General features: G+C 46.9%; 1 protein-coding gene across 1 annotated transcript in view; it reads left to right on the top strand.

Annotated features, from left to right (window-relative positions):
* The first annotated feature begins 1,995 nt into the window (after positions 1-1,995).
* TRABD2A (TraB domain containing 2A) overlaps positions 1,996-14,628 on the top strand; it is a 90,970-nt gene continuing 78,337 nt past the window's right edge. Inside the window, 3 exon segments of the mRNA XM_004388265.2 lie at positions 1,996-2,103; positions 13,167-13,697; positions 13,699-13,728. Of these exon segments, the coding sequence (XP_004388322.1) occupies positions 1,996-2,103; positions 13,167-13,697; positions 13,699-13,728 (669 nt within the window).

Here is a 14,628-nt window from a genome sequence, read left to right on the forward strand (position 1 = left end):
TTCAGTGCTTTCCCTTTTGATTCCACACAGAAAGCCAATGTCTGAAGATAGCTGAACAGTGACCATCTGTTGTTTCTCGGGGTGGGGCGCAGGGCGGGGGGACTCTCCTGGGAAGCCTCGGCTCCTCCTGACATAATGTTTAGACCTTTCTGTCAGGAATCATTCATACAGGCACCAACACTGTACCAGGCTTCCAGGAGCAAGTTACCATTCATCCCAGCACAGTGTCAGCCAGGTGGTAAGCAGGGAGGGAAGGGGCAGGAGAGGAGGGACAGAGGAGAACGAAAACGAGGGTGGGGAAAACGTCTCTGCTCACAAGGGGGAGGTCTCACGTAAGAGCACCGCAAGCACAAGGGATAGCTTGTGGGGGGCTGTCCAAAGTCCCTCAAGTAGAGCCATAGACCACCAGGAACACACCTGTAGGTGAATTAGGAAAGAACAAAGGTTTAAAATCAATGACCTAACGTTCTACCTTAAGAAGTTAGAAAAAGATGAGCAAAGTAAACCCAAAATAAATAGAAGCAAGGATATAACGAGGAGCAGAAATCAACGAAATAGAAGAGACAATAAGAGAAAATTCACCAAACTCTATCATGTTTTGTGACGCATTATCCCTACCTTTCCTCTTCCCTCCATCCACTGCTGATGGGTCGATAATTCACTTGGTGTGGAGGAAAGAGTATGAAATAACAGGTAGTTACTTTTGGAGTTTTTGATGTTTTCATCACAAAACCAGAGGAAAACGTTTTGCCAGTAGGTGGCAGCGCTGGCACCTGAAAAACCCCGACAGGGGGCATTCTGCATTGGCCCGGGACAAATGATTACTGCCGCTGAAACGAGGGAGTAATTTGAAGACAGGATAGGGAGTCAACTCCAGAAAGAGAACCCAAAGTTAGCAATTTCACAAAAGCACCCGAAGCCTAAACTTCCGGGGAATCAAAGCTCAAAAAACTTGGCTCTCTGGGACTGCTTCCCTCGCCCCCTGTAGGTCGGCCACAGTTTCTATCAGCTTCTCAAAGTGGACTGTGGCTTGAAACAACTAACAACCACTTCCTCAAACGCCCTGTTGTATAGCGCTCAGAACTTACCACAGCATGGGTGGGAGCTGGGGCACAGCCAGTTGATTTTATAACTTTTTTCTTCCTGAAGGATCAGTGCTGTGATCCTTGTGGGCCTTGGAGAGGAGAGGGAGCGACTACATTTTGCCGGCCTACTATGTGCACCAAACGAAGTGCTTTTCATAAATGTCCTCATTTAATCTTCGCTGCAAACCTCCGAGTTCGGTGTTAACATCTTGAATATTATCTCCAGTAATCCCTTACCCTGGCGCTTAACGGAACGCGGGCTTTTGTGGGCCGGGACTTGCAATGGACGCACTCACTGACTACTCCCCAGTCTCTTTTACAGACAACACTTCCAAGCGATTTCCTTTGTTTAAGTTAACTTTCCTTTCAAAACAGCCTTTCATTTGTTTCTTTGACCTATTTCTTGCATCAAAAGCCACCCTCAGCATTGGCAACATAAGCACAGGCGTAATGGCTGGAGCCAACACAATTTTAGGTTGAACTTAGAAAACGGAGTTGAAACTCCACTTTTCCCTTCTTGCTCGGCTCACGAGGTGGGCTGCGGCCCTGGCAGGGTTTGGGCGGCAGAAGGCAGGGCTGCGGCTCCGAGGCCGACTCCGCGTGGGGGGCGGGCGGCGAAAGGGGGGGCTCGGGTCGGGCCCCACGTGGCCGCCGCCGGCCTCACCCGGAGGCTGCCGCGCAAACTGCAGAAAGAGCAGGCGAGAAGATCCGGCCCGCAGGCGAGCGCCCCCGGCCCCTGAGCCCGGCGCGCCGTGGCTTGCGCCCGGCGCGTCCGCAGCCCCGCGTCTGCCCGCTAACCTGCCGGGAGGAGGGCGTGACTCGGTAAGACGCATCCGCCAGCCGGGGTCGAGCTGCCAGCGGTGCCTCTGTCTACCTCCGCGGTCACGGCCTCAGAGCCGTTGTGAGGAGGATGAGACCTTGGAGCTGGTTCCTGCTGCCGACCCTCTGCCTCCGGCCCACGGGGGCAGCCCAGCCGCGCGGCGTGCTTGCCTCGGCCAACTGCGAGCTCAAGCCCCAAGTAAGGCGCGCGTCGGGCGCCCGCGAGGTGGCCGCACTTTCCGGGCGGTGCTTTCCTTCTGAACTCTGCGAAACACCGCGCAACCGGACCCCCAGCCGACTCCCATCTCACACGGCGGCGCCACCTTGTTCGCGCGCCCCGTGGCGCCCTCGGGGGTCCCCCTTAACCCGCAGGGGCGCACCCCGCTGGCTGCGTGGGACCGGCTCCCCAGACCCTCGCTATCTGCCAGCCCAAGGGCGTCCCTGCGGGACCCCCGGGGTCTCTCGCCAGCCTGCTTCGCGGGCACTAGAGGGTACAGTTCCGTGTAGGCAGAGCGGAGTTGGGACTTGAGCACATTTACTTAAAAAATTTGTTCTTCCCGGCGGTTAATTTCTCCTGCTCTGATCTAAGTTTTAAAAGCACCCTGCAATTGCTTGATTTAACCTTGGTTTATTCAATGCCTGAGTTAGAAGGGATTTGAGGGCGCTAAAGCCATTCCCTTGTTTTACCGATCTGGGAAATGGAGGCTCAGACAGGGATCCCATGTGCTCCAGGTCACAGTGCATTCACGGAGCGACCTCTGACAGCCTCGCATTTCACTCACATGGCGCTTGCTTAGGTGGTCACATCAACGTTTTGCTGGTGAGCGAACCGAGGCGAAGGAGGCTCAGTGACCTGCCGGAGTCCAGCCACCCTGCTAGGAGCAGACGCGGAGCCAAAAGCCGGCAGGTCTCCCGACTCGTTTTCCTGATCAAGTTTCTTAGGCTCGGAATTTAATGTCGTTCTCAAACCCCTCTTCTGAGCGCGGTGGAGATTGAATTTTGCATATTTGTATTATTGGTAGGTTCGATCTCTGTGCGTCCCTGGTGCTGGGAGGGTGATCCAAGACTTGCCCTTCGGGTGGCCTGTGCGCCCTCGAACGCTGGGTGCCGGAGTTCAGGGGTGGGCTCACCCTCAGTGGCACCCTGTGCAGCTCCCGGGCGGCCCTCTGTCTCTGGCCATTCCTAATTTTATTCATCATCTTAACTACAGCAAAGGAGAGGGTGGTGACCTAATTGAGCTGTTCCTGGGCTGCAGCGACAGGCGAGGAAGCTGCACTGCGCTCCCTAAGGCGCCGCCCGGCCGGGATAAGCGGAGGCTCTTTTAGGAAGGCAGGGGGCGCGGCATCCGGAGAGAGAAGTCCGCTCGAGGGACTGCGGTGTGGGAGCAGCTGCTTGTTATAAAAAGCAGGAGTTCATTTCTTAATATGAAAGCACAACGTGTCTTTCACTTTTGGAAAATATAATACCAGCCCCTTTGAGGAATGTGTCTAGGTGAGGGATCTGTTTTCATGAGTCTTTTATACCAGCGATTCTCAAACTTGTTGGCCTCAGGACCCCTGTACGCTCTAAAAAAGTATTGAGGACCTCAAAGAGATTTTTTTCATGTGAGTTAATGGAGAAGTTTGTAAAACACAAAAACACACAAGCACCCGTTCAGTTAAGCTTCAGAGAGGTGACATCATCCCAGGTCATGTAGCCTCTGGAAGATTTTATAGAGAGAATGAGAGCGAAAGAGAAAACATCTTAGTATTATTATGAAAATAGTTTTGACCTTATGGACTCCTTGAAAAGATCTTGGGGGTCCCCACACCACCACACTTTGAAAAGCTGCCCAGTTCTAGGCAAACTGGGTCTTACCTCTACGGAGGTAAGGGCTGTATGCTTGACCTGCATGCCGTAGAGGTCATTGTGGGTGAATCCCGGAGGGGCTTGGGGCCTTGAGATTGTAGAGTGGAAGCTCTGGAATCCAGCCTCCAACCCAGTGTGCAGCCCCCTAAAGTATTCCAGAACTGTGAGTCTGAGAACTGGTTTGCTTTTAGGCGTTAATCATTAGAGAGCCAAGTGGGCCCCCAGACACTTCAGGGTTTACGCCCACACCACACAGGTTGAGCCTCTTCCTTATCAATACTCAAACAGACTCCTGAGTGCTCTTTGCTGATCCTGCCTGTGGACTTTCACACTCACTGTTTCCTCCCTCCGGAAAGCTCTTCCCCCAGATAGCCACATGGTTGCTCCCTTATTTCTTCCTTCTAATTATGTGCAAATGTCTCTCAGTAAGACCCTTCCCGATTCCACTATTATAAGTTATGTCACCCCTTCCCACCCCCGTCTGCCTTCCCTGCATTATTTTTCTCTGTAGCATTTAATCACATCCAATAAAAAAATCGTGTTTATTGCTGTTCTCCCGCTACCCCCTGGTAATCTTCCTTAGGGTGGGGATTTTTATCTGTTTGCTGCCATATGCCCAGTGCCTAGAAGAGTGCCTGGCCATGGTGGATGTTGTTGTTAGCTGCTGTCGAGGATCAGTTTTGAACTGGACTGTTGTGATCTATAGGGTTTTCACTGGCTGATTTTTGGATGTAGACCACCATGTCTTTCTTTTTAACCTGTCTTAGTCTGGAAGCTCTGCTGAAACCTGTTCAGCATCATAACAACACACAAGCATCCACTGACAGACGGGTGGTGGCTGCGCATGAGGTGCATTGGCTGGGAATTGAACCTGGCTCTCCTTTATGGAAGGCAAGAGTTCTACCACTGAACCACCACTGCCCCCACCCTGGCCATAGTAGATGCTTGATAAATATTTGTTGAATGAAAAGGATAAACTAAAGCCAACTTTCTTTAGTATCATCCCAGCTGGTGTGCTGAAGAGTACTCTGATCATGCCGGCTAAAAGCGCAGTCATCACAGACCTCAGGATGCTGGGACGGGACGAGCTGGAGGGTGCTGCATCAGGGAACTCGCCTACACTACACAAGTTGTCACTGCATTGCGTGTTCTGTTTCATTGCATGGATTACACAGGTATCTGTTAAAATCTTGCTTTGATTCACGTTTGACAGAAGTCATGTGTCTCAGTCACCCATGGCCATTTTAGCACGTGGTGGTCACAAGTACAGTGAAATGATGTAGTAGAGCAATTGTGTGTGTGCGTCCGTGTGTGGAGGCAAACAGCCCCCCCCCCTGAGGGTGTCAGTTTGAGGGAGGCAGAGGCAGTTGCACATGTGGTCATTGCAGTGGGCAGGGGCTCACCAGTGGGCAAAGGCAAAGGAAGAATGCCCTGATCAGAAGCCCTAAGGGCACTCTCTCAGCTGCGCCCTGCCAAAGGCATGCCTGGTAGGTCAGTGGTTGGCTGGATACTGGTAACCATACCTGGTGGGATGGTTCCTGTGCCCAGTCACAGCACAATTGGATTTATTGAAGAAGCCTCTATAGCATAGGGATGCCTTACTTAAAAAATACATTTTTGAGCTCTTAATGTGAGAATGTGAAGCTGAATTAGATGCAGCCCCTGCCTTTGGAAAAGCCCCTGAATTGTGTTAACCTAAAAAGAGAGAATGGGAAAAGTTGGCACCCTGAGGATTTAAAGATGTCAATGTGGTATTTTTCTGGGCAGGTCATCGGGGCTGGGGAAAGGGAGCTGGGCAGAGCCCTCTAGATCTGGAGTCAGGTAGAGCTTGTGAGCAGCAGTACACCTGTTGTGTGCCCTCAAGTCGTTCCTGACTCATAGTTACCCTGTAGGGTGGAGTAGAACTGCCCCAGAGGGTTGCCTAGGCTGTAATCTTTACTGGAGCGAATTGCTAGGTCTTTTCTCCCAGAGTGGCTGGTGGGTTTCAACTGCCTACCTTTTGGTTAGCAGCCAAGTGCTTAATCACTGTGTCATCAGGGCTCCTTCGGTACACCTACCAAAAAAACCCAAACCAAACCCGTTACTGTCGAGTAGATTCCCACTCATAGCAACCCTATAGGACAGGGTAGAACTGCGCCATAGGGTTTCTGAGGAGCAGCTAGTGGATTCGAACTGCTGACCTTTTGGTTAGTGACCAAGCTCTTAACCACTGTGTCACCAGGGCTCCTCAGTACACCTAATGGGATATTAATTGATAAAAGATGTGACTCTGAATCAAAAATAAAGTGTTTTTATGTAAGGCGATGTAATACGGTGTTGAAAAGCTGAGGCTCAGCAGCCAGCCTGCCTGGCTTCAAATCCTGGATCTACCACTTAGCAGCTGTGAGACCTTGGGTAGAATAATAAACCTCTCAAGGCCTCAGTTTCTCCACCTGGCATTGCCTTGTTTAGCTGTGCACTCTCCCAGTTTCTCTCCTCCCATTCTCTTCTGAACAGGCACCACAGGCATTCACCTCCACCGCTGCACTGAAACTGCTCATCTGGGTCCCCAGTGACCACAGTGCTGCTAAATCCAAAGATGAGTTCTCAAATCCTTGTCTTTGGCCACGTTTAACCCAACTGTTTACTTTACCCCCTTGGAGCATGTTCCTAAATTGGCTTCCCACTCTTCTGATGGTTCCAACAACCTCTCTGGCCACTTCTCATTCTCCTTTGCTGGATCTCCTCCCCACCCCTACCCCGCTTCCCAAAGGGCTCATTCCTCGACCTTTCCTCTCCCATCTACACACAGTCCCTTGGAGATCTCATCCAGGCCCATGGCTTTAAGTAACATCTAAATAGGGATTATGCACTCCTTTTTATCTCTGGCCTCGGCCTCTCCCAAGCTCCAAAGTCATATTTCCACTTGCTGACTCGATGTCTCCACATGGCATCGCAGCTCAACATGTCCAAACCCAAAGAATCCTGTCCCACCCCATCTTCCCCGTTGATGGCACCTTCCTCCTTCACCTAACAAATTCGTCAGCAAATCCTATTGTCTCTAGCTTCCAGAATCTGATCACTTCTTACCAGTTCTGTCACTACCACTCTGGTCTCTCCCTTGGATTATTTCAGTATCCTCGTAGCTGACGGTTTTGTTGTCTGCCCTGATCTCTCATCACAGCAGCCAAAGGGATCCTGTTAACACATTAAGTCAGTTTGTGTCACTCCTCTCTCACAAGCCTGCGTCAGCTCCCATCCCACTTAGCATAAGAGCCTGAGCCCTTACAGTGGCCCTCGGCCAGTGTGGTCAGGCCCCTGCTCACCTCTCAGACCTGATTGCCTGCTTCTTTCCTCTTCAGTCATTCCACTGCAGCCACCTGGCCTCCTTGTTCTTGGAACACACCAAGGACCTTACTGCCTTAGGTCCTCTGCATTGCTGTTCTCTCCTGGAATGCTCTTCTCCCAGATATTTCTGTGGTTTGCCCTTCACCTCCTTCACAGAGAGGCTTAAATGTCTTTTCAGCTATTCAATGGCATTCCTGATCACACTATTTAAATTCTAACCCCCCCCCCCTTTCTCTACAGCAACTATCATTACCATACCCTGAGGCCAAGGACCTGTGGTTTATTCACAGCTGTATTTTCTAATGCCTACAACAGTGCCCCAACACTCGTCTGTCAGTTTGTCATGATGTGGGGGCTTACATGTTGCTGGAATGCTGGAAGCTTTGCCACTGGTATTTCAAATGCCAGTAGGGTCACCTATGTTGGACAGGTTTCAGTGGAGCTCCCAGACGAAGACAGACTAGGAAGAAGGACCTGGAGGTTTACTTCTGAAAAAACTGGCCAGTGAAAACCTTATGAATAGCAGTGGAACCTTGTCTGATATTGTGCCAGAAGATGAGTCCCTCAGATTGGAAGGCACTCAAAATATGACTGGGGAAGAGCTGCTGCCTCAAAGTAGAGTGGACCTTAATGACGTGGATGGAGTAAGGCTTTCAGGACCTTCATGTGCTGATGTGGCATGACTCAGAATGGGAAGAAACAGCTGCAAACATCCATTAATAATCAGAACATGGAATGTACAAAGTATGAATCTAGGGAAATTGAAGTCATCAAAAATGAAATGGAATGCATAAATGTCGATATCCTAGGCACTAGTGAGCTGCAGTGGACTGGTGTTGGCCATTTTGAACTGGACAATCATATGGTCTACTATGCCAGGAATGACAAATTGAAGAAGAACATTTCATTATCAAAAAGAACATTTCAAGATCTATCCTGAAATACAGCGCTGTCAGTGATAGGATAATACCGTACATCTACAAGGAAGACCAGTTAATATGACTATCATTCAAATTTATGCACCAACCACTAAGGCCAAAGATGAAGAAATTGAAGATTTTTACCAACTTCTGCAGTCTGAAATCGATCAAACATGCAATCAGGAGGCATTGATAATTACTGGTGATTGGAATGTGAAAGTTGGAAACAACGAAGAAGGATTGGTAGTTGAAAAACATGGCACTGGTGATAGAAATGACGTCAGAGGTCTCATGATAGAATTTTGCGAGGCCAATGAATTATTCATTGCAAATACCTTTTTTCAGCAACATAAATGGTGACTATACACATGGACCTCACTGGATGAAAAACACAGGAATCAAATCGACTACATCTGTGGAAAGAGACGATGGGAAAACTCAATATCATCAGTTAGAACAAGGCTAAGGGCGACTGCAGAACAGACTATCAGTTGCTCATATGCAAGTTTATGTTGGAGCTGAAGAAAATTAAAACAAGCCCACGAGAGCCAAAGTACAACCTCAAGTCTGTCCCACCTGAATTTAGAGACCATCTCAATAACAGATTTGATGCATTGACTGCTAATGACTGAAGACCATATGAGTTGTGGGATGACATCCAGGATGTCATACATGAAGAAAGCAAAAGATTAAAAAGACAGGAAAGAAAGAAAAGACCAAAATGGATGTCAGAAGAGACTCTGAGACTTGCTTTTGAATGTACAGTAGCTAAAGCAGCTGGAAGAAATGATGAAGTAAAAGAGCTGAGCAAAAGATTTCAAAGGGCAGCTCCAGAAGACGAAGTAAAGTATTATAATGACATGTGCAAAGACCTGGAGATAGAAAACCAAAAGGGAAGAACACGCCGGGCATTTCTCAAGCTGAAAGAACTGAAGAAAAAATTCAACCCTCAAGTTGCAATACTGAAGGATTCTATGGGCAAAATATTGAACGATGCAGGAAGCATCAAAAGAAGATGGAAAGAATACACAGAGTCACTGTACCAAAAAGAACTGGTCAACATTCAACCATTTCAGAAGGTAGCATATGATCAAGAACTGATGGTATTGAAGAAAGAAATCTAATCTGCACTGAAGGCATTGATGAAAAACAAGGCTCCAGGAACTGACGGAATACCAATTAAGACGTTTCAACAAACAGACGCAGCACTGTGGGTGTCACTTGTTTATGCCAACCAACTGACTGGAAGAGATCCATATTTGTGCCCATTCCAAAGAAAGGGATCCGACAGAATGCAGAAATTATTGAACAATATCATTAATATCACATGCAGGTAAAATTTTGCTGAAGATGATTCAGAAGCTAAAGCAGCAGTACATCGACAGGGAACTTTCAGAAATTCAGGCTGCATTCAGAAGAAGACTTGGGGACAGGGAGATCATTGCTGATGTCAGATAGATCTTGCTGAAAGCAGTGAATACCAGAAAGATGTTTACCTGTGTTTTATTGACTATGCCAAGGCGTTTGATTCATAACAAATTATGGATAACATTGTGAAGAATGGGAATTTCAGAACACTTAATTGTGCTCATGAGAAACTGTACTTAGACCAAGAGGCAGTCATTTGACTAGGAAGAGGGGAAACTTTGTGGTTTAAAGTCAGGAAATGTGTGCGTCAGCAAAGTATTCTTTCACCATATTCAATCTGTATGCTGAGCAAATAATGTGAGAAGTTGGACTATATGAAGAAGAATGAGACATAAAGAAATAAAAATCCTCACCAGTGGACCAATAAGCAACATCATGATAAATGGAGAAAAGATTGAAGTTGTCAAGAATTTATTTTACTTGGATCCACAATCAACTCTCATGTAAACAGCAGTTAGGAAATCAGATGACATATTGCATTGGGCAAATCTGCCACAAAAGACCTCTTTAAAGTGTTGAAAGGCAAAGGTGTCACTCTGAGGACTAACGTGTGCCTGACCAAGCCATGGTGTTTTCAATCACTTCATATACATGGGAAAGCTGGACAATGAGCAAGAAAGACCGAAGAATTGATGCCTTTCAGTTATGGTGTTGGCAAAGAATACTGACTATACGATGGGCTTCCAGAAGAACGAACAAGTTTGTCTTTGAAGAAGTATGGGCAGAATCCTCCTTAGAAGCTAGGATGGCAAGACTCATCTCACATACTTTGGGCATGTTATCAGGTGGGACTAGTCCCTGGAGAAGGACATCATACTTGATAGAGGGTCAGCAGAAAAGAGGAAGACCATTAATAAGATGGATTGACACAGCGGCTGCAATGATGGGCTCAAACATAGCAATGATTGTGAGGATGGCACAGGACCAGGCAGTGTTTCGTTCTGTTGTACATACGGTTGCTGTGATTTGGAACTGACTCGGTGGCACCTAACAACAATACAGTGTCACAGTGTGTAATTTGCTGATTGTCATGGATTGAATTGTGTCCCCCAGAAATATATGTGTCAACTTGGCTAGGCAGTGATTCCCAGTATTGTGTGATTGTCCACTATTTTGTTATCTGATGTGATTTTCCTAAGTGTTGTAAATCCTACCTCTATGATGTTAATGAGGCAGGATTAGAGGCAGTCATGTTAATGAGGCAGGACTCAATCTACAAGATTAGGTTGTGTCTTGAATCAATTTCTTTTGAGATACAAAAGAGAGAAGTGAGCAGAGAGACAGGGGGACCTATTACCACCAAGCATGAAGAGCCAGGAGCGCACATCCTTTGGACCCGGGGTCCCTGTGCTGAAAAGCAACTAGACCAGGGGAAGACTGATGACAAGGACATTCCCCCAGAGCCAACACACAGAGAAAAAGCCTTCCCCTGGAGCTAGCACCCTGACTTTGGACTTCTAGCCTCCTAGACTATGAGAGAGTAAGTTTTTCTTTGTTAAAGCCATCTACTTGTGATATCTCTGTTGCAGCAGCACTAAATGACTAAGGCACTGATGTTATCATTCTCATGGCAGCCCCCAAAGACAAATAAAGATCAGATTTATAAAAATACTGATAATAAAAGGCAACAATAATGAAAACTTAAAAAAAAAAAAAGATATTTGACTTACCTCAGAACTGACTTATGATGGGTTGTCAGAACAGAACCCCGTCGTAAGCCGGGGATCACCTATCTTTAAATAACCCCTGGGACCCTTATTACTCCCAAAGAGGGTGCCCGGGTTTGGAGACCCTGTAGGTGATTCGTCTCTTACTATTAATTCGATCAATAATAAGTTTTAAAGATTGCTTTTGAAAACATTCTTTCTTTCATTGCAGTGAATGAATTGATCATTTATTTAACAGTTACCTGTCTAGTTTGTATTACCTTAATCTTACAACATGGGTTGTAATCTAACTTGTACAGAGGAGGAAACTGAGGTGCAGAGAAATGAAGTGGCTTTTAAAAATCTCAGTAGGGTAGCAGAATTTAGGCTCAAATTTTGCCCAATTAGTGCAGTTATGAAAAGATGTGTGTATGTTTGAACAGAAGTATAATTTAAATACTTTAAAAATCAAGTTGCAGTCTGGGGGCTAGTGGGATGTACTTTGTTTGACCTGCATGGCATTTAAGAAAATCGAGGCAATATTTACGAATTGGAAGATTTTATTTAAAATCAGGAATTTCTAGTTTCTTCTGAAAAGTCCGTTCTGGAGCACCAGGCATGTGTTCTGTGTCCAGCACTGGCTGGGCTGCTTAGCCAGTATCCTTTATGGAGAGTAGTGGGCTTGGTTCCGCTGACCTCCCCCTCTGCCATCTCACTCCCAGTGCACGTGTTTCCGTACCTGCTTCTGCCCTTATCTGAGTGTGCAGTCCTATCAAATGGTGTTTTTGTGGAAGGTGGCAGGTACGGGGGAGGAGAAGAGAAGCTGAAGACTGAGGGCAGGGCCCCTGCTTCAACCAGTTCCGCTCTTATCTGTCTTATATTTTGAGGTCCTGTGTCATATTTTATTTGAAAATGGAGCGGGACGGGGCAGTTCACTGTTGCTAAACAATCACACACAAATGCAAATAGTTTGAAACTCCACCATCCAGGGAAGCGTGTTATATAAAAGGCTGCTGAAGTTAAAGCCTTTTGGAAAGGGAATGAGTTCCAAATCTTCTTTCCTATAAGCCCGAGTTTTCACATTTCCAGTTGCTTGATGTGTGGTTCAACCCAGGTGTATGTCTGACCTTGACACTGTGCGCTTCTTTGTACAGTGTCTCTTAATAAATGGACCTTATTGAATTCAGCTCGCTGTAGAGACTGAGGGTGTCCCTGGGTGGTGCCAATAGTTAACACACTCGGCTGCTCATGGAAAGGTTGGAGGTTTGAGCTCACCTAGAGGTGCCTCGAAAGAAAGTCCTGGTGTTCTACTTCTGAAAAATCAGCCATTAAAAATCCTATGGAGCACAGTTCTACTCTTGACACACATGGGGTCGCCATGAGTCGGAGTTGCCTCAAGAGCATTTGGTAAACTGGTCGAGACTGAGAGGGTTCTCTGCTGTTGAACCAGGAAGGCTTTGTGAGAAGGAGAACTTACAGGGAGAGGTGCAAACTGTGAAATCAGGGGCTCATTAGGACGGTGGTTTCAACCTTGGCTGCAAATTGGAATTACCAGGGGAGGTTTAAGAATGTCACCCCTGAGTCCCACCTACAGAGATCCTGATGTGATTTAAAAGTTCCAGGCATCAGGCTTTTAAAAGTTTTTCAGGTGATTCCAGTTCGCAGCCAGAATTGAGAGCTTCCACCTTTGGGAACATTAGATTTGAAATCTGAAGAAGCAGAGACCATCCGGTCTGCCTGGGAGGTGACAGTGGACTCCTGTGCATCCTTGGAGTCCTCTTGAGACCCTCCTTTTTAACCTCTGCCCATTTCATTGCTAAGGCAGGCATGGGGCAAAACCACAGCTGGTTGACTGCTATTGCTTTCTTGTCTTTAATAAGCATTTTGATGGAAAAGGTGGGAAAGAAGGCTGAAATACAGGCTGCATTGAGGACTCCCGCTCTTGGCAGATGCGTCTACCTGGACACGCAAGTCAAATCCTACTGTGATAATGTTCTCCTGCAATGCGAATTGTCTCTCTAATTCACATTTCTAATTCTCTCATGTTCCTGACCCTTCATATCATGCCTTGATGTTGTCTTTTTTCTTTTTAGCAAAGTGAGTTGAATTCCTTTTTGTGGACCATAAAGCGAGACCTGCTGTCTTACTTCTTTGGCACAATCCATGTCCCGTATACCCGGGTTTGGGACTTCATCCCTGACAACTCCAAGGAGGCTTTTCAGCAGAGCAGCATTGTGTACTTGGAGCTGGACCTCACGAACCCCTACACCATCTCGGCCCTCACCAGCTGTCAGATGCTGCTGCAGGGCGAGAACCTCCAGGACGTGCTCCCCAGGGACATCTACTGCTGCCTCAAGTGCCATCTGGAGTACGTCAAGCTCACGATGCCCTCCTGGATGACCCCAGACCAACATGGCAAGGGCCTCTATGCAGACTACCTCTTCAGTGCCATCACGGGGAACTGGGAGAGGAAGAGGCCCATCTGGGTGATGCTCATGGTCAACTCCCTGACTGAAGTGGACATTAAGTCCTGCGGGGTGCCGGTCTTAGACTTATACCTTGTCCAGGAGGCTGAGCGGCTGAGGAAACAGACTGGGGCTGTGGAAAAGGTGGAAGAGCAGTGCCCATCCGCTAAATGGGCTGAACTTTTCACAGGTAAGACTCTCTGTGTGTGAAGCATTTGGTGGTATTTGATTGTGTGGGTGAGTCTATTGAGTGACAATACAGGAAGCTGACCAGAAGCACAGTTTATCTAAAACTTGTCTTTGCTTAAGAATATTATTCGGGGGATTAGAAAATAAGCCAATCAGTCAGCTATATCGTTTATCTGTGTATTGCCAAGAAAAAAAAATATTATTTTTTGTCATCCCAACAAACATTTACACTCTGATGACTCCTTTTAATTCAGGTCATCATTAAGACGCTGCTTTGAGAGGATGTGGAAAATGTGGATGTCAGATTGGTTGTCACGGGGTATAACCTAGTTTGAAAATGATACTGGCCATGGCTGCTTTAGGTAACATCAGCTCTTTGGGACCATTGCTGTCTGTCCCTCTTAGTACAGTGCCTTTTCAAGGCAGAGTTATGCTCCTCTTACCATGGTTTGTAGTTTCTGCTCAGGGCACTGGAATTCAGGCTGATGTTCAGGAAGTTCTTTTCTTTTCACAAGACAAGCAATACTTAATTAAAGTTCCATTGTTTGTTTTGGTGTATTTTTTTTTAAGTGCATCAGATACCTTTGAGAAGGCTGATGGGAACTTTGCAATATGAAATAAGTGTTCTTGTTTTGCAGATATTCTCAGTGGTTGGCTGTGGGATGTTGTCCTCAGCATTTGAGATTGCTGTTAACTCAACTGGCTTAGTTGCCTGGGACGGCTGTAACAAACTACCACAAAATGGATGGCTGTGAAGAATAGAAATATATTGTCTCACACTTTTTGGAGGCTGGAAGCTTGAATTCAGGGCATTGGTGCTGGGAGAAGGTCCTTTCTTCTTCTTCTTTTTTTTTTTCCTAGTACAATTCTTCTATTTTTTTTGAATGTTTTATTGTGCTTA

Source organism: Trichechus manatus, unplaced genomic scaffold (assembly GCF_000243295.1).
Source record: "Trichechus manatus latirostris isolate Lorelei unplaced genomic scaffold, TriManLat1.0 scaffold00208, whole genome shotgun sequence".
NCBI lineage: Eukaryota > Metazoa > Chordata > Mammalia > Sirenia > Trichechidae > Trichechus > Trichechus manatus.